Raw genomic sequence first — 20,918 nt, forward strand, 5'->3', positions numbered from 1 at the left:
CCCAGCCCCGCCGGGCACGGAGCGGGGCCCGGGGACGGGGAGGCCGCGTCCCCGCGGTGAGGCGCGGGGGTCCCTCCTCAGACGGGCGGACGCGGAGGAGAGCGCGGCCCGCGCGCCGCGGCCCGACCTATCGGCAGCGCCGTCCTTGGCAGCCAATCCCTGCGCCGCGTCTTGGGGCGCGCTGCCATGGTTACCGCGCGACGCGCTGCCCCGGCCGAGTGTCGTCGCCATGCAGGGCCCCGGCGGCGGCCGGCGGCCGCCCCTGTGAGTGGCCGCTGGTGCGGGGGTCCCCGGCAGCGCTTTCCCCGCGGGCAGCCCGCGCAACGGCTGTCCCGGCTCGGGGCCTGCCGCGCGGCTCTCCCTCAGGCGGCTCCGGACGCGGCGGGTCGGTGGGCAGGGGCAGGCCGGGAGGGAGGGATGGAGGCGCGGGCGGGCTGCCGCCGGTGTCCCGGTCTGAGCGGCCCCGCACGCCGCCACAGGCTGCACCTCTTGCCCCTTTATCGCCACATCAGTTCCCGTTTGTGAGCTTAGCCCCGGAAAACCAAATACCAGTAAAATGTCTTTTAGGCTTTTACTTTACACGCAGCAAGCATTGCCCCCACCCCTGTCCACCTCGCTCCTCCTATCACCACTTAAGAAAGCCTCCTCAGAAGCTGAAGGGAGATTTTCTGAAGGAATTACATTATTTCAGGATTATCACACAGAATGGTTTAAATCTTTTAAACCATTCGTGAAAGCTAAGGGACAAGTAATTTGGTGACTGTATTTGGTTGGTTGTATTTTATTGATTGAAACAGAACTACGGCTGATTTCAGGGTAAGGCAAGGATCAGCTGCAAGTTCTGGTAGCCAAAGACGAGCGAGCATCCTAAGTGGCATCCATGCAAATAGAGCAGCGAGTTGCAGAAGCCAATCCACGACTTCCGATGGCAAAGCTGTGGAGAGGGGGTCTCTCGTGGGTAACAAGTATGCCATACGGGTGAGAAGCCATTTACACCATTACTAAAAAGTTTTAAATGTGAGTTATTGCAGATGTTAAAAGTTGTCAGAAAGGAAATGGGGGAGGGAGGAGGAAAGAAAAGGCATGTCTGAAGTTGAAGAGCTGTGGAGAAAGAAAATGGTCCAAGAGCTTAATCCATTCTGAAGTGATGATGATTAGTGTCCAAAAACAATCTGCAAGAATTAAAAAAAAAAATCGGAGTAACAGTTTCCCTAATCTGAGAACTACTTGCTTTCAAATCTACATGAGATATGTTGACTGCAGCACCTGTATGTCTTTACCTAAAGAATACAAGATTCCCATAACATAATATGAGTCATTTGAAGACCTTACTGAATACCTTCTTACAATAAAATATCTTGAGCAGTATAATAAAAAAGATGCGTAATTGTTTCTCTCATTGCTTTTGCTGTACTGTTAATTTGACATGCATAGTTACAGTCAATAAGCCACTCTTGGTAGTCATTACAGAATAAATAAGCCAGAAAAGAGAACAGGGTTGACCAAGAAGAAGTGGCTCTGATAATGAGACATAGTTTTTCCAGATATTTTGCAGCCATTTCTATACAGAGAGTTCCACACAAGTCCCAGGCAAAGGTGACAGCCCTCTCAAGGCTGAACCCTAAAGGGAAAGCAGGAATGCAAACCCCCCGGTCCCTGTCCTGGTGTATACGAGGCATCATTTGCAGAGAGGGGTTACTTATCCGTTCTGTCAGGGTGCTGCCAGGATCAGGGTCTTCTTTTTGTTCCAGATGAGATAAAATGTTGCAAGTGTCACCACTGTCGCTTGTTTTGGGAACACAGTGAAACTATTATAATTATTTAAATATTTCTTCAGGTTTTTGATGATGTGGGAAAGGATGTGACACCCCGTCCACTCTTCCGTTCAGATCCAAATAATGTTGTACCCAGGCAAGGCAAGCTCCTAGCATCAAGTGCTTACTTTGGGGCCAGAGGATCTGGTTTTCTCTCTTCTTTTTCCATGCATCAGACATCAGGAGTGAATGCTAGCTTAGGTTCGTTCTCAAGGTAAGTCAATATGCATCAGACATCAGGAGTGAATGCTAGCTTAGGTTCGTTCTCAAGGTAAGTCAATATGCATCAGACATCAGGAGTGAATGCTAGCTTAGGTTCGTTCTCAAGGTAAGTCAATATGCATCAGACATCAGGAGTGAATGCTAGCTTAGGTTCGTTCTCAAGGTAAGTCAATATGCTGTCTCTTAAATCCTGTCTCAGGGTACCTACCCTGCAGCGGCCACACATCTGCTCTTCGGAGAGGTTGGCAGCTGGAATAATTGGGCAGGGCTAACAATTATACTCTGTTGTCAAAATACAGAAACTCGCCGGTCATAGGCGTCATTTAAAATTTGAGGAATAGTAACAAATAGAATAAATGGAATTTGTCAGTACTAGTGACTGACTATGTCAGAACTACTGCTGAAATGCTAATACATACAGGTGAAAGCAGACTGCAGCAGACAGTCCTGTGATATTTCTAATTTTATTCAAATTCTCCTTCCTAAAACACACTTTTTTATGTAACATACCAGAATGGACCATTTTTAGAGATGGTGATGAGTACCTCAGTTCAAAAATGCAGACATCCAAACTGCAGGTTTTGTAGTGGTTAGGCCTGCAAACAAAGTCATGATAGAACCCATACACAGACATGTGACAAAACACCGTCTTAAAGGTAGAGGAGGTTGTGTTCTGGTTGTCTGAGCAAGGCTGTACAGCTGAGAAGGGGCATTTGCAGCTCATTAATATACTCTCTTTAGCTACTTCAGATGCTCTCTGCCTTTCCCAAGCTTGTTTTTACAAAAACTGGAATATATCAATACCTGCTTAGCTGCAGGTATGGAAAAAAGCTTTGGAAACAAAGGCCTGGTTTCACTGAAGAGTTACAAATTTATTTTGAAGTATTTTGTCTGTTTTAATGATACTTATTAAGTACAGACAACCCTTTTTAGAAACTTGACTGTTTCAGTTCAAATATCAAAATATTGTTAACATAATAAGAATCCTCTTTTAAACTAATTTAAGCAAGTTACCTCTGTGTGATATGTGCATCCATTTAAAAAAATACTCTTATACAAAAACTTTTGGTTTAAAACTGCTAAATTATGAGTTTCACTACTTACTAGCTTTCATTCACAAACCTTCAGTACAGAGGGAATAAAGAAAGTCAATGGACTTGAGCAATTTTATTTGCAGGCTGACAAACTCAATTAAGACATGCAAAAGAAGGTAAATAACTATTTGTGTCTAAAATGAAAAATAATGAACCACATCACTTTATCAAATGGTGTGTACACATTCAAATTGTGTGGAGAGGAGATGCTATTTATTTAGTCAAAGGGACTAAAAGACTAGTCAAGACAGCACTGGAAAAGAATACAAGTTAAAGAAAAGCATTTTTTACTGCTTTCTTTGGCAAATTTAATGCCATTGTGATTTCTGAGAAGACGAGATTGCTCTTTGAGAACTATCTTTTTGTCATGTTTCTTAGGCTGGCTATTATAAAGGATAATCCCAGAGGTAGGGATATTAACCAGGAGCAAATATACACAAAAAAATGACTTAAAAATAATAAGTATCTCTTGAAAAATAAATGCATCTTTTTTGGAGACAAGAGCTCTTCATTGAAAAGACAAAATGATATTATTTAACTTTAGTTTTAAATACAAATCTTAAAAATTGTCTTTTTCAAATGCCTTCGGTATATTTATAATTGCTTACACTTAGCTTTTGAGGAAGAGAAAATCTGCTGACAAACCTCCCAACTGTACCTAAGTTCTGAGTTTTACTTCTAGTTATCACAGCTGTCCCTTCTATGAACATTACCTATTTTTTTTAACAAGCTAATCCTTTCAAATGAGTTTCTTGTGCATTTCAGAGACATTTCAGCACATGCAAAACACCAAAGGATCTAAATTCTGGTTGAGAACAGTGCTATCTGTGGGTATGCATTATCACACAGTAGGTAGCCAACACTTCACGTTATTATGCTAAGAATGAATCTGAGAGCTCAACAGCTTCTTTTCCATCAGCTCTTTAATGCCTCAGGATATGCTGTCAGAGGAATTCTTCCTTTTTAAGTCTTTTTCAAACCATTTCATTACTTTCTTTCCTAAGCCTTTTATGACTTCTTTTACAACACAAGCATCACGGTATGTGCTCTTACAGTCTTCTGTGGTTTATCCTGATAACAATGCTGCTATTTTTGTAGTGCTTTGCTAACTGACATCTGGACTCTCACATACTATTTTCTGCTTATTTCTGTGTTACTGAAGGACATATGGAAGCAGCAGTACTTCTATATCAAGCGCATCAGCAACTGAGTCCATACTAGATGAAATAGTAGAACCTGGCTCTCGACGAGACACAACTGTTAGCTTATCTGGTAAAGAACATACACTGTATAATTATAGATTTAAACTGTTCTTTGGAGCACTGTGATTTGTGAGACACTGCAGTCAGTGGATGTGAGATGCCCAGCATTTCAAAGGAACTCAGTGCCTCACAAGTTTTGGCTCCTGATCATTACAATACTTTTGGAATTAAATTTGTCTTCTTTTAAATTTAGAGCAGAAAAGGTCTCGCTTGTTAACCTCATATAATTTTTCAGATGTGCAGGTGAGGCAACAGGAGATAAAAGAAGAACTGACAAAAGCAGACTTAGATAGGAGAGTGGATATTTACCTCACAGAGACGGAAACTATCTGGATATTGGATATGCCATCTGTTGTGGTGTCTGTAGAATCTGAAGATGCTGGAAGAGTTCTGTATGTATATTGGTAGTTGTGTACGTGCATGTAGTATGCTCAGCACAGCCAGTTTCTGCTGATCGCAAAGTCCTGAACAGGCTGTTCACACGCAGGTTCAGTGTTCTGAGTACTACGATTTGTCATTTCACCTTTGTTTAAAGCTGTATTGGGCTTGAGTCTCTCTTTTGACAAGACAGCCTAAATTCCTTACAACTCCATCTTGTTGATCAAATTCATACCTTCTTTCACTGACAAATTAAGGCAGATTAGCAAAAGCACAGGATGGTGACAAGAGAACACACAGGGGATGGGGGAAAGAGAAGATGGAGAAGTGTGGTATACATGAATTACACAATTTAACTTTAATTAAATTAAAATTAAATTAAATTAAAACAGTAAGAAATTACAAAGCTCTGCATTGATTCTTGTGTGTAGCTTTACAGCTAATCATTTATTAATAACAAAGATATAAACAAACTAGGCAGGCCTTGGCTTCCTCTGAAGCTCTTCACGGTGCTTCTATAGCTAGAAGAAACCTCATCCCACCGCAAGTGACCTTGCCTGTTGAAGTACTGTGCCTCCCCTTAGCTGCATCTAGTGAGTTTCCACTTCAGAGTCTCCTCCCTGGACTACCACGAACTTTGGTAGGCAGTTAACGCAGAACACATAGCTTTTTGGCTTACTCCCAGGAGCTGACCTGGGACAGAGTGCAGCGAAGTTCTCTCCATGACATGTCTGATAGACTTGTCACACAGCTTTTGCAGACGTAAGCCCCAAAGCCTGAGATGCAGTGGTCTGCAGCTGGCAAGTCAAACAACTTGGATAAGTGAGGTTTTTCTGCTAGTATACACACAAAGTTCATGGTAGGACTCCAACCCCCACTGTCTGTGAATCACGCTGGTGTGATTTTTGGGAAGAAGGAAGAGGAAGAGCATCCTACGAATCAGACTTAGCTGGTGCACACAGCACATATTGCCAACTGTATAGGAACAGACAGTGACCCTTCCTAAGCGCAGCAACCTGTTGGTGGACTAAGGCGGGGTATAATCTATGTCTGCTGTTAGAATATTGAAACCAAAATAATCGAAAAAGTTTCACAATTCCCGCTGACCATTCCTACAGAACCTGAGGGCTGGACGAAATAGGAATGTACTAGTTTCATTTTTGTCTCTTGGATGCACTGCCTTTCACTCCCAAGTGATGAGAGCTACCTATTTCTGAACTCCTCTGAACAACTCTGAATTCCACCAAAGTTGGAGTAGGGGTTTTTGCTGATGCCTACCTCTACAGGCCATTTCTGTTTCAGAACAGCATCACAAGGTCAGAAATAGCTGCTGAAAGATGATACATAGAGTATAAAATCTAGCAATCAAAAAAAACCCAAGCAGTAAATTGGAGTATCCTCTCCTGTTCAACTTGTGGTTAAATACACTGAGAAGTTGAATGCAAATGTTTTTCAGAAAGTCAATATACACTTTTTTTTTCCAGGGAGCGGAATAGGATTTACGTTGACATTTGCAAAAATAGACCTGGTAATGATCGCTTTGTAGAAAAAATGATGCAAACCGTTAATGGAGCCGCAAAGAACAAGGAAGTGCAATGTGACAAAATCATCATGGAAGATAAAGGTAAACTTTCCGAGTACCATATAGGAAAGGGTATTTAAAAGAATGGGCTCTCATTTACTACATTGTACCCTTGGCAGTTGGGTTTATTATTACATTTAGTTTACTTATTAAGTATTTATTTGGGAAAACTCTAGCCTATAGCTAGATCGTGGGGCCTCAGAAGACTCCCCGCACACAGGTAGGATACTGAGGAAATTCTTCCATTTCTAAGATGATTCCTCAACTTTCACTTCCAGAGCTTTAAGTTCAGACAGGCTAGTGTGATTTGTGGTGGCCTTTTCTGCCCCTCCTAAGACTTGAACATTGGTACTGGTACACTGTATCCATTGCAATAAAATAGTCGTTAGGCTAGCTGAGAGCTGCTGTGTCCTGCCTGCCTCAGCACTGTGCAAGCAGAGTGTGCTTCTTAGGAGGCAGAACTTCACCTAATACTTAACTATGCTCTTGAAATGTGAAAGGACACAGTTCCCTTTTTTCCCCTGAACTTTTCAGTGACGCTGGTTTCTATTTGCCATAATGCAAAGAACAGAACCTCTGTTATGAGATTTAAAATCTTGGGGAAAGCAGAAAATCTTGTCAGTCTCACAAGATGATGCAATTTTACAAAATGTTCAACCTCAATGCTCTAAAAAAATTATAGAGGAATATCTAGGTTTTAAATGCGTGTGCTGAGCTTTGCCTCACTATGGACTTTTTTTTGTGTAGGAGGCCAAAGAAAACTATGGGGAATGATGTTCCAAATATTTTTCCTTTGTGTTCATTGGTGTACGTAAAATGAGTGAAAAAAAAAAAGGAGAAGTAAAATAGATATTAATCTGACTTGAAAACATATCTTCCCCTTTTTTGTGTGCCTTGAGCATCAGCAGGGCTCATTCCAACCCACGTTTGAAAAGCTGAGCACACAAAGGCAAGGTTACGGAGCATCGTTTCACTGGGAGATGGCCCTGCTGAAGGGAAGCCACACACCCAGAAGACCCTGATGCAGCTGCTGCAATCACACAACAGCTGCTGCTACAGCCTTGTCCGACCCTCAGTTGGTTTCAAAGCCCCTCTGCCAAACAGTTGGGAGTGTAGTACAAAGAGTAAAAAAGTAAATCTTTGCTCAGCTGTACATAGTCCTTTATAATAACGTACCGAAACAAGAGACTTGTATAATACAGTGTAATTCATTTCTAGGGATGATGGTCACTTCCTGGGACTTGTACGATTCATTTAATGTATCGGAAATAGAACCTACGTCAAAAGCAGAAGGTAGCAGAGCCACAACTGGGAAATGCAGCAAATCTCATACAACTAAAGAGCTTGATCAGACTATGTCTGTCTCTTCTGACAGAGGTAACGTTTTTCCAGGTTTACACTTCTGCCGTGTTTTCATCCTTCTAAACCATGCATATCGCTATGTTGTGCGGTGTGGTGAAAACTACATGAAGAAAACGCTTGGTCTGCCTGTCTGGCACTTGAAAGAGAGTTTGCTAAAGAATCTTGGACAGGTCTGCACCGAGACCTTTTCTGTACAATGCTGTCATAAATGATCTTAAATAAAGATAAATAGTGAGTGACAAAGTTTGCTGGTACTAACTTACTTAGGACAGTAGAAGCAAAACACCAATTGTGAAAAATCCCAGAAGTATCTCTCAGTGTTTGAGCAATAAAAGAAAACAAAATTATAGCAAGAAAAAAATAATAGTGGAAGTATTTTTTGATGATGATACATTCTTCTATGCTTTTTGCAGGCGGAGGAGGAGGAGGAGACTTCTTATCCCCTTGACTTTTATGTGCAAAGTATTATCATGTTAAAATTGTTTTTTCCCCATATTATCTGTTGTCAGGCAGCACAACTTCTATAATGATTTCTGAAAGTGCTATTCTTGCCAGAAACCACAAAGAGGAGGAATGCCATTCAGAAGCTATATTAACATCAGAAAACTTTCAGCAGGATCTATTTTTCATGGAGAGGATTCTAATGGAGAATATTTTTCAACCCAAACTTGCAGCTTATCGGCAGTTTCCTGTCCTTATAGGTTTGTTTCTTATTGGCTACCCTGTTTTCAGTACAAGGCTTTGCATGCTATTGAAAGTCATGGAGTTATGTCCCTCATTGAATGTCTTTACAGACAACAAGTCATTTAAGAAGCAGACAAAGGAAAGGAGAGTTTATGAGATGTCAACATTAACTTTGCAGTTTTACACTCACTTTAACAGACACCCCTACCATACTTGGTGGAAGAATTGAATAAATGAGTTCTGAGCTGGCTCATCTCCCCTTATCACTGCAAACTGACACCTACTCAAAATATTAGTCAAACTTGTTTTCTGACAGTTAAGATACAGATTAATTCTGCTACTTCTCCAACCATTTTTTGCATTGGAATGTCTTTTGCAGTTTTTTTTTAATTTATTTTACAAGGAGACTGATGGTAAACAGACGTTTTAGCCTGATTCGTGTTTGGTGTCTAACGTAAAGTACATTCATTGCAGACTGTAAAAGGCATTGCCTGGACCCAATTGCTAAATAATATTTTACCTTTTATAGGAGTTCCAAGTTAACACAGGGATTAAAAAAAAAGACAGATTCATACTGCTTTTATTGTATTGCACCTCTTTGTGTCATAGAGAGTTTTAGTTTTTCAGGCAATGAACCTGTTACATTCTGTCACTCTTCAGGAACTAGCTACAGCTGGAGCACTATACTGGCCAGGAGGACTTGTGTTCTGACAATATGGCAGTTATTGTATTCTTATTTTGTTAATGGTGATCTGAGATCAATTTATGATTTGCACATTACATAAAATAATGGGGTGAGTAAACAAAAAGAATACTTAGCAAATGCAGCCTAAAAATGTGCTCTACCCTTAATTTTCCCAAGCAATGAGAAACTTATTACAGCATCATGTAACTTAGCTATGGTGTTAAGCATCAATGTGTGAGTGCGGCTCTTTAAAATTTGGCATGTAGCTTGAAAAAATCCCTGTTTAAACACATTTTTAAATACGAGAGATTAGAAACATTCCTGGTTGGGGGTGGACATAAGTTCATAACTTGTTGCTGGCTAGCTAAATCCACTCATTAAACACCTGGAGCATAACTGGCACACTACAGCCTGATCCAGCCATCTTCTATGTGTCCCTATCAACATTTTAGCCACAGTTTTAGAAGTTAGGATGTCTTAATTCCTCAAATTTTCACTTCATTTTTTTGCTGCAAAGTATTTGCTGAAAGGGCAAATTTTTCTTCTGATGCGAATGACTGGAGTTAGATAAGTGAAATGTTACTACTCAGACTCTACCATATTTGTGCATTTTAGATCCTGATGTAACATCAGACACTAGTGGTACAGTAGCAGCTGTGAAAGCTAAACAGGAAGAGCATAACAAGGAAAAGAAGGATAAGGAAGAACAGAAGGACGCATTCATTGACCCATCAACTCTGTCAGTTCTAAATAAAACCCCAGAAGAAATTGTACCTCCCAGACTGGAACGGCTGTGGTCATACGTATGTGATTTAACGAATGGTCACAGTGTGAGCAGTATGGCTTGGAGCAAAGTAAACCCAGTGAGTTAACAAATGGCTTCTTCTAAGCTGTTTACAAAATGGTATAAGCAATTGTTGGTGTAAATAAACTCCTGATTTTGATGTACTTTGTTGGGAGGGAGCTCAGAGAGATGGATTCATCCCTACAGTCAGGCAGGTCGTCTTTGCATCCCACTCTCTGTATTTTGTCCTTCCATATAACAATATTGCTACATTATTCTACAGGTTGGACAGCTGCGCTAGGCTTTTCCTACAAATGTATCACAACAGCTTTAATTGGTCCAGAATTTAATTTAATTGGTCCAGTTTACCATGGGCAGTCACCTGAACAACAATGTTAAGATAACAGAAACAGACTTGGTCTGTTATAGAATTGGAAGTTGAAATTTAAACCCCTACTACTAAACTTCATTACCATTGATGGAGTTTATTCACGACAGTTTACCACTATCTATGTGGTAGCTACATCATCTTTGTTTCTAACAGTAATCTCCCAAGAAAGCAGCATTCATCAAACTTTAAGGATAAGATCATAATAACAGGCACAGATTTCTGAGCAGCTGGCCCAAGTTTATTTAATTCAGTTTCAGTGGAGGTGAGAATGACTCAGACATCTCCACTTTCAGAGTAATGTAAGGCTCAGTTTTTCCAACAGAGCTCTCTCATGGCCGCAATGAAAATAATGAATGGAAGGAAGGTAAAAAGCAGGTGAGGATGAGAAACATAAAACCAGTAAGATTGCCCCAAGGGAAAAAAAGAGAGAAAATAAAGACCATTTCATACTGTTAGTACACCAGATCCCCAGATATTATAAAGTTGGACACATTTATAGACTTCAGTCTTAGAATTATAGGGCAAACAAATACCTACTTTTAAAGTGTTAGTTTCACAAACTACTTGTTGTGCTCAGGAAAAAAAAATTAATGGAGTTGAAGAATAAAGTCTTGCTGCTGTTTCTTACTTCTACTTATAGAAAGGAATGAACAGAATTCATTGGACCCCACTGTAGAAAGCTAAAAGCTAGGAGTTTGAGGTGGTCACTGAAGCTCCTTTTACAGCTAACGTTGAGAGAGAAAAGTAGAAGTATTATTACGTATTCCATTAAATACTGCACATTAAAATACGGTGACAGAATAATGTATATTCATCTCTGGAAAGCGACATATTTTTATGATGGCCAGGGAGGGAGGATTGCAAACACAGCTGATAGTGACTATGAATGCAGTTTTAGCTGAATCAGTTTCCAGTATTCTGGAAATTCTGAAATTCTGTTCTTATTGTGTGTTATTGTACTTGCATATGACATGAGCATTATTTTTCCAGACTTTGCACTGACACTCACTGTTAGCAGAAAGTTGCCTTTTAAAAATATACAACTGAACTTCAGATTAAACTGAGATATATCTGTTAATTTATGCTTTTAGGATCTTTTAGCTGTTGGTTACGGAGCGTTTGATTTTAAAGAACAGAAGAAAGGCTTGGCTTGCTGTTGGTCGTTGAAGAACCCCATGGTAATGAGCAGCCAGTTTGCTTGCTTTCTTTTTCTTCAGCACATTTTTCTGCTATACTATTGCTGCTTTATCTATTTCCCTCTTCCTGTTTCAAAAAGCAAGACGTAGCCAGTAAAGTTGAATTTGCTAGCCCAAACCGCGCATTTCTGGAAAACTGATTCTGACTGCAATACCTAGCAATGTGCTTAAATCTTGAGCCAAAGAAAGTGCTTGTAGGAAGCAGCTTAGTTTCTGTGCCTGTCCGTCCTCTCAATTGACACTTCCAACAGAGGTGCTGACTGCACTGGTGGTTTGGTAACATGGACGTCCGTTCACAGGAACTAAACTCATTGCACACAGGCCACCAAACAACTAACAAATGGCTACAACTTTCAGGTAGTACCAGTCTATACTAGGCAACTTAGCAATGCAGATCTGTGTATCTCATTTCCAATCCCTAGGGTGACCTACCCAAGGCTGTAAATCTGTTTCATTATTACTGTGGGTAGACCCAGGTGTGTAGAAATTATTTTTTAGACTGGAAAAGTCTTGAGCACAGCAAATGTGAAAATAAATCCATTTACCTTTTGTTTTTCAAAATCTATGGACCATTTGTTCAATAATTCCAAACTCTCATTACAGAGAGCATCTGTATTTTAAATTTAAGGATTATCCTTTCCAATCCATTTTCTGTTGTACCATGAAATTCTGTTAGGCTGAATGAAAAAAAAAGTATATAATTAAATATAATTATCTAATCTACCTTCTCATAATACTGTCAGAAAGACAGTAGAATTCATAGATGTAACACTAACGTCTTTACATATCCATCTGAAAAGTAATCCTTTTTAAACTAGCCATTTTTAAAAAAATCTTGGAAATCTCGGTTACAAAGCGACACAGTAAAAAATCACCTGATTGCCATCAAATTACACAACTTTAGTTTTATTTGTTCTACAAACTTCACTTGCCCAAAATTGTGTATTAGACTAATTTAAATTATGCAGAGTCAAGTCTTTGATGCATATTTATCATGCCAACAACAAACAAATACTCTTGTGATTCCCTGATGTCACCATAGTCCTCAAGTGCCTAACATTAAGAAATCAGGTCTGGCACGCACACTGAAATACAGTTCTCTGCAAACTAACACTCTACTGTTTCCCATTTCAAGAGCTCGGTGCGGTGACTTTAAGGATTTAATCTTATAACAGAGCTGAATCAGTTCTTTGGTTACATAGAGAAATGATGTGAAAACAGCGGTTTACAGATTACCTGAAGTACATTAGATTGCATTTTATCTTCAGCTAAGTTTCCGTAATTGGAAAGGTACTTACCTTCACATAGAAAACAATGAAGAAGTTTTCCAGAATGCCAAGTTTGTTTTAAAAAGAAAAAAACCAAATCAAACAAACAAAACCCCCACACTGTACTCACATAGCTGAATCTTAGGGAACTTGATTTTTAGGTATTTGGTTTGGAGTAGGCCCATCTAACTTATTTTACAGTGTCATATTTCTGCATAGTCTCTTTTTTTTCCTAATTTTATCAGTTGCAGCAAGAAATAAACTGAACCATTTAGAATATAGTACCTCATTTCTGTCTAGAAGTAGTCACTATGGTCATCAGCACTTGAATTTTCCAGCACAGCCTGGCAATTTAGTATCCAAGAAGACCACAGTAAATTAAGAAACTGACTTAAAATGTTCTTGTATTTTTCTACTGCTCAGTGGCCAGAGCGTATTTTCCAGTGTGAGCATGCTGTTACTGCTTTGGATTTTTCTATGGCAAGCCCAAATCTTTTAGCAGTTGGAATGTACAACGGTTGTGTCGCAATCTATAATGTACGGAGTTGTAATGATGCCGCACTTTTGGACAGCAGGTAAGGCTATGATTTCCTGTCTCCTCCACCTTGGTCACATCTTAGCAAATAACAAATAAAAGAATATCCACAACTGAGAAGCTGAGGGAATAGTAACACAGTCTTGATAAGTAAGGCTTGTGAACGCTCAGGGACGTTGCACAATTTTTTTATTTCCAACTTTTGTCAGTCTCTTCCAGTTTTGACTGGAAATGGCTACTTAAACAATACTCCCAAATACTAGAAGTTTCTGGAGCAAAACAGCAGACACAAAAATTTATGATAGTGCATAAATGCCTGGAAGGGCCAGAGTGGGCCAACCAGACTTTTCCCATCCACCTATTCACACCGATACAGCCAAATCCTCAGGCACTGCCGTTCTCCCTCTGCATTGCTATCATTCTCTATTCTTATTTCTGCCAAGAAAGGCTTACATTACTTTTAACACCACCGGCCCTTATTTGGGGTATGAAACTCTCTGCGCTGTTGCTGTGCATACAAAGCAAGTTCCCCACGTTGGAAAGGTGAAACAAATGAGCACTATGCTCTGACTTTTTAAGAAAATGCAGCAAGTTACCACCAGGTATCATTTTATACTCCATGTACTAACTAACTAGGACAATCCTTCCCCAGATAAGAAGTCCTTATGGGAGACCAGTGGTAGCTTTTGGTGTTTTCTCACTGATTCCACTTGCCAAAAATGGAGAGAACATCAGAATAGGTGAGGGATAAGCAGGAATTAAGAAGAAAATGAGAGAGAGGGGGTGATCAGAGAGACATTTGCCCTAAGGGCAGCTCCCCAGGTCTAGGGCTTTCTCCTACAAGGTGCAGATTGATTTCATGATTCAGGTATCAATGAAAGGTGTGTCAGCACATAAACAGTGTCCTGAAACTAAATATCAAACATGTTTGATAAAAGAAAAATTTTCCTGGAGAAAACAGCCAATGTTCAGATTTCATTTTTTTTTTAAAGAAAAGCTAAACAACATTTCTGTTGTAAGACTCGATATTAATCACAAAGTGGAAGGTTAATTATTTTTCAAATACATTGTCTTGTCTTTGTTTATATATGATTTATCGTGTGCATCTTTTGTCCCAGTGAATCCTCAAATAAACATACAGGTCCTGTATGGCAACTGAGGTGGGTGGAACAGGACAGAGATGCAACAGAGGATGGCAAAAAAGAGAGATTAATCTGTATCTCAGCAGATGGCCGAATAACTGAGTGGCTTATACAGAAAAGACTAGATTGCACTGGTAAGCATTTTCCCCTGCAGCTTTTCAGCAGAGGGACAATACCTGAAATTGCAATTGCTTCATTTTATTTCAGGTGACATTCTTTATACCAGTTATCATACACAAAACGTTTAAGAGCTGTTGAGCGTTCCAAAGAAGCATGAGTTATTCATAGCACTGTCACATACCTGTTTGACAAAAACTCTTGCTATTTGCACAGATCTGATGAAAATAAAGCGAACAGAAAGTGAGAAGAAAAAATTACCAGGTGAGAAAGAAAGGAAAAGTGAAGCTCTGATATCTCAACAAGCACCTGGAATGTGCTTTGACTTCCATCCAAAGGTAGGTTCAGAAAGTCCATCTTGGCTAAAGTATTATCCAGGAAAACTATGCAGCAGGGGTAAGATGCTCAGCTGGAGCTACTTTAATATGCACTAGCCTGGGATTTGGCACTGGTATTTAAAGCATATTTAGTTCTGAAACAAATTGCTTCTTAGCTAATAATAGTTTTACCCAAAATGGATGATATGGTAAACCAAGCAAGTAATCCCTGTATGTGAACAACTGTCTAATTTCAGCCACGTTACTCACATTTGCTTTGGGCCAGATCCTAGGGTAGCTTTCCCCTGTGTGTTGGTCAAATCAGTAAGAACTGACTTTCAACATCTCCAGAGTCTAGGACTTAAATGGCTGCGCTTCTCCTCTTTATCCAGCTGAATATTTTGTCCTCAGAGCATGTGTTTGCCCACATGGACCACAAAAAGTCCAAGATTTTCAGGAGTTAAAAATCACAGCGTATGTGCTGCATATATGGAGAACACACATAGCAAATCTGATACATTCTGGCACCACTATATCTACTGCACATACACCTCTGCAGCACACATGCAAGCAGCCCAACGCACAACATCCTGGCAACTCCACCTTAGTTCTTCAGAGGACTGTCACTGCCAAACTCATCCAGTCCTTTATAGATTTTTGAATGAGTGATAAATAGGTTAATCCAACTTAGGCTACTTTTACCTTTTTTTCAGGACACTAATTTTTATCTTGCTGGAACAGAAGAGGGTCATATCCACCAGTGTTCTTGTTCATGCAATGAGCAGTTTCTAGAGACATACAGAGGCCATAAGGTGAGTGATACATAGAAAAAGTAATGACAGCAGAAACTGTTCAATTAAGTTCACAAATGTAATAGTTTCTTTGCTTATATTTACTAAACAAAACATCTGCAACAAAAGAAACCTAATCTTCTTTTCTTATATTGGGAATGAATTCCCACAGCAAAAAGCATCACAGTCTTACAGGATTACTTTCTACACTATAGGGATTTTTTAAAAGTAATTTATTAAAACTTGTACCATAAAATGTTCTGGCTTTATTTTAAGAAAACAATCAGTAATCTGATTGTCCTGCAAACCACAGTTAAATAGTCTTATCTCTGAGAGAAAGATGGCAGAACTTTAAGAGCACCTCTTTTTTTGAAAGTTTCTGCTTCATCCAAGAAGCAGAAACATCCATCACATCTGCTGCATCCTAGTTTCCTATGGGTACACATAAAACAATGCTGGTTTTGCTATTAAGGTCAGAGGACAGTCATGAAAGATCAGTATTAAAAATCACCCTGTGAAGCTGTAGCTCTAGAATAACACAAAGTTCTTTTTTGTTTCTTCCCAAACACCAAGGGTCCTGTATACAAAGTCGCTTGGAATCCATTCAGCACTGACATGTTCCTAAGCTGCTCTGCAGACTGGAGCATTATTTTATGGCACCGGGATTCACAGACGCCCATTTTAAGTTTCAGTTCCACCACTGCTTGTGTTCATGACATTATGTGGTCTCCAAAATCAGCCTTCATATTTGCAGCAGCAAATGAAAGCAGAGTAGAAATTTGGGATCTTAGTGTCAGCACGTAAGTAATTACTTTTCTCAAAGAAGATTCTGAAACTTAATGGCACAAAGGCTACACATTATTGCCTAATCAGTATTGTTATCAGATCATGACAGCTCCATGCCATTTGCTTGCTTAGTTATTGAAATATTGCATTTTTAGATACTCATTTTGTAAAAGCAGATGGTGGTTACCAGGGAATTGTAATTATAAGAGAAGGAGCTGGATGCCTCATGGAGCTGATAAAGGGTGAAACTGCTTTTTTGCTGCAGAAATCACAGATTCTACCACTTCTATAGTTAAAAGGAAAAATAACAAAACTGAGCTACTTTGGACATTTTATAAAGATAAGATGGTCAGCAGTTCAGACACCTCTCACGTTTTCCCACTATTGCAAAGTGGGTGCACATCTCGTGCAGCTTAGTTAATCTGTGGCCTTGTACTGCTGGTCTGTACTATTTAGTATTAATAACAGCATGAAGCCAGCAGTGGAGTAGGAGGCCTGCCAAGTCTTACAGTAGCCAAAAGCAAATTATTCATATAATAAAAATATTAACCACCACCACCCCCCATATTGGGCAATAGCAAGATTTTAGGCAACCAGGATATTTTAGTTAGTAGCAGCTGGGATTTTTGTTCTGGTAGAAACCAAACAAAACACTGCCTCACTTCTTAGTTTTTGAGTTAGTCTAGAACATAAAAAGTAAAAAATGCAACATTTATCAGGCCTGCATTACTGCTAGACTTTACAGGATAGTACACTCAGGCAAATGCAATGTTACCTGTTAATTTTTGCCTCTGCTGGGTTGCAGCTTGAACCCTGTGATCTCGTGCTTTGCCAGCCCAAGAGTGAAATTCACATCTGTACTCTTTGCTGAGAACACCGACTGCCTTCTCGTAGGAGACAGTCAAGGAGAAGTCAGCGTGTTTGAGCTGCAGAACCTGGCTGCTCCCAACAGCAATACGGTACGATTCACTAGGAAAAGGTGGTGGTCCTCAGCGGCCTGCGTGCTTGTCTGGTACTTCATTCCTCAGAAAGGGTGTTTCTGTTAAAGATCTAGCTAATAAACATTGAAATAGGTGGAATCAGATACAATTCCATAACCAGATTAAAACCTGAGGTAGTTCCTGCTCTTCTGCATGCCATACCACTAGAAACTTCAGGAACAGGTACGGCAACATCGAACTTGAGGTTTCACCTGATCGCAAATCCAGAGGTTCCCCACAGCTGGCTTTGGGAGGGACGCTCGGGACAAGGGCAGGAAGGTGGGGGCTTCCTCTAAATGCATTGTGCAGGTGACTGTATTTGGCAGAATGCCCTTACCTGCTGACAACGCAGGAACGACGTGCCCTCTCCTGGCCACCACCAAGAGAGTCTCACTTTGCTGGTGTCAGCAAACTCATTACCCTTTGGCTCTGTATTGCCTCCACTCCTTCAGAAGCCACTACTTATCCTCGTCAGGGCTCTTCTGCCCTAGATGACATGGGAGAATTTGACTTGCCTTACAACTAGGCTCCTTTCCAATCGTACCATTGCATAGATTCCGTGTCGGCAGCAGTGCAAAAGCTGACTGATGTCAACTGTGAATCCCTTCTGTTCACTTTTGCATAAATCACTGCCCCGCTGGGCCCTCCTTGCCTGGTCCATGGTACCTGATGCCACCCTGGGTACTCCAGCACCAGGTGGATCGCTCCTCCAGGATCTCTCTGGAGGTGGCCTACAGCCCCAAACTGCACTGCTGCCTTTGTCCTTTCAGCTTTGAGCAAGTAGCTTTGGCTTACTTGGGTTCCCAATTTGTAAAGTGGAACTGGTACTTTTTAAAACCCCTTCTGAGTTACGTGGTGCAAAACACTAAACTTAAGTTGGAGAGAACGAAAATGCTGATGTTAATCTAACCTTCATTCTTAGGGTATTAAGCATTAATAATTCACAATTGTCAGTGTTGCATTTAGAAATTCTGGTAATTACCAGCCTCAATTGCCAAGTGCTGTAAGCCACAGAGCAAAAAGATATTTCCCTTAAAAACTGAAAGTGAGGCCATTGTTGTTAAACTTACAAAATAAAATTAGTGGGTTTTTTTTCCTACAAATCACCACGAAGCAGCCCAAGTCCTCTGAGCAGAGAAGTCTTCAGTTAGTAAGAGTATAGGGATAATTTTCTGGGTATGTCACCAGACCAGGACTAAAAATATCAGTGCTTAATTTCACACACATTGGGGACGTGGCGTAACTGGTCACTGAGTCACAGAGCCTCATTAGCCAGAGGGAGCCCCGCTTTCCAGCATCGTCCATTTCTTTCACTCCCTTTTCTGATAACAGCAAGGTCTTCCTAGGCTTAGGTATGTACAAGGCTTAGCACGACAGGGTCCATGCTACAGCTAACGCTAAAGGGAGATAATTACTTCAGGGGCAATCACATCTCAGTACAGCTACCATACTTGTATCACCTTGAAAATTAATGTCCTTTATGAACAAGATATATGTTTGTAGGCTGCTAAGTATGATGCTACAAATGCAATCCAAACAGGCCTGCCAAAAAGTGCTATTTTCAAGGAGCACTGTTAAAGGTCGGCATAGCATTAACAGAGTTCCAAAGAAGAATCAGCTGACATAATACAAACTACCTTAGCCTGCTTTCTGGATGCTCATTGCACAAGCAATTCTGTTCTCAGTTCGTAAATAGGAATTTTGGATCACTGCACGTCTTATACTGCAATTACACTGTCATACAGCTTTTTTTTCTTCCTTCTTGTTTTACAGGTTGATACCTTACATGACATAATTGGTCCTGCTGTAGCTATTTAACAGTAGCTAAATGATACCGCTTCTCGGCTGGTAAAGAGCAAGAAAGACTTACTGCAGTATTAACGTAAACCGTTTATTCTTTTTCAATCATTAAAATTCCTCTTTGAAACCATACTGGTTAGAAACTTCTTTCAAATGCTCTAAATTTTCCGCTGGAAGTCCCCCTCATTAGACGAACACTATTAACGCACAGACAGCCTTCCCTGTAATACAGATAAGATAATAGAAAGGTCTCAGTTGTCTTTTCTCCTTGGGTTTTTTCTCCTTGTTTTTTTTCCTCCAAGGTCTTTTCTCCTGGGGTTACTCAAAAAGCAAAAATGCCAAAATCACCTCCTGTATAGGCCAGTCCATAATACAGCCCAAGTCCTTACCAGATGTAGTCTGTATCTTCCCTGTGAAATCGTACAGTAAACAAATGGACTTTTCATCAGATCCATCTTGTCTGTCATCCCATAAACCACCGCCGAGAGTGAAAGCCGAGCTTTGAGTGGCACCAGTGCTCCTGTGGTCATCCCACACCAGGCAAAAGCAGAGACTAACTTTTTCAACCCCTGACAAATTAGGATGATGTAAAACTGCAGTTTAAATTCTCTCTGTTCCACACTGACACTTTTCTGAAAGCTCCTCACAGGAGATAACAGTGTGGTCCTGGAGCAAGGATTGGCTTTTGCAGCTCTGGAAGCCAGATCTGTGCTTTTTGAGCTCTCACCACCGCCCTTAGCCCACCGCCAGCAGCTGGAGAGCCGAAAGCTGTTGGGAATGCTTGCTCTGGCCTGCGTTGCTGGTTGGAAGCAGGCAGCGTTTGACTGTCTAGGCTGTCTTTTTTTGGATCAGAAAAAACAGAAAAAAGCACCCAGTGAGTACCCAGGTGGACTGTGGCGTCTTAGAGGATTTTCAGAGGCTGACTGCTCACCGAAAATACCGAGCATCTCTACAGATGAGTAATTAAGAATAAGATCTAGGCAATAGCCCTATTGCCTGATCGGTACAGCTGGGATCCCCGTCCCAGGAGCTAGGCGATACAGAAGCTTGGCAGTAAAGCGCCCTGCCTGCCAACTGACGGAGGCAATAGCCGCCTGCTCTTGAAAGCATTATGTAGCGAGACATGCATTTTATAGATACAGAACGTTCAGACTCTCTCATTAGCCTGACAATAAACGTCCAACATTTAAACACATCACTGACGTTAAAGATCATTTGTGATGCATTAACATTCACTTCCTGCTGTGTTCTGCACATTTTACAGTGAACACGCAAGCTTACCCTTGACATAAAATTAATCCTTGTGCATTTCAAAGAAAGACACCCATTAAGGTGAATCATGTGTTAACCATTATTACAAATCTGAACAAAATACACCATATATTTTCCATCGGTGGTCATGACTGTTTACTTACTGATGCTACTGGTAAAAAATGAGCTTTCTGTCAAGGCTGTAACACATCGTAATTCACCCTGCACATCGTGCAAACTAATTAACTGTAACATTATGGTCCTGGAAAACACTTCTGGTGCTAGGAAGTGCTAAAGATCTCCAAAGCTCCTCATGTATTTTGTTCTTAAACACGGAATTTCTGACCTCATAATTGACAAATTTTCTCCTTAAGGCATTTTATTGCAAAAATTTTTTATAGAAGCTTACAGCAACCGCAGCCAACAACATCCATGGCAGCATAACCAATCTACTAACCTCTGGTCCCAGAGCACAGT

At 40.5% G+C, this 20,918-nt stretch overlaps 2 protein-coding genes across 4 annotated transcripts in view; both read left to right on the plus strand.

The window, feature by feature from the left end:
• The window catches only part of SLC35D1 (solute carrier family 35 member D1), a 226,959-nt gene that overhangs the window by 56,338 nt on the left and 149,703 nt on the right, over positions 1 to 20,918 (plus strand). The gene's annotated exons all lie outside the window — the stretch shown is intronic.
• On the plus strand, positions 174 to 20,384 carry DNAI4 (dynein axonemal intermediate chain 4). Of its 2 annotated transcripts, XM_075155560.1 has the most exons (17): positions 174 to 264; positions 816 to 978; positions 1,838 to 2,028; positions 4,293 to 4,402; positions 4,628 to 4,784; positions 6,255 to 6,394; positions 7,571 to 7,729; positions 8,224 to 8,415; positions 9,699 to 9,946; positions 11,350 to 11,436; positions 13,146 to 13,297; positions 14,376 to 14,533; positions 14,733 to 14,854; positions 15,547 to 15,645; positions 16,198 to 16,424; positions 17,216 to 17,369; positions 19,164 to 20,384. In XM_075155560.1, the coding sequence occupies exons 1-17, from the start codon at positions 230 to 232 to the stop codon at positions 19,206 to 19,208; spliced, it is 2,439 nt and encodes an 812-aa protein (XP_075011661.1). In that variant the 5' UTR covers positions 174 to 229; the 3' UTR covers positions 19,209 to 20,384. The 2 variants fall into 2 exon arrangements, with proteins under 2 accessions (XP_075011661.1, XP_075011662.1); XM_075155561.1 differs by lacking the exons at positions 4,293 to 4,402; positions 4,628 to 4,784 and having other exon boundaries at positions 214 to 264; positions 19,164 to 19,912.

Source organism: Calonectris borealis, chromosome 8 (assembly GCF_964195595.1).
Source record: "Calonectris borealis chromosome 8, bCalBor7.hap1.2, whole genome shotgun sequence".
NCBI lineage: Eukaryota > Metazoa > Chordata > Aves > Procellariiformes > Procellariidae > Calonectris > Calonectris borealis.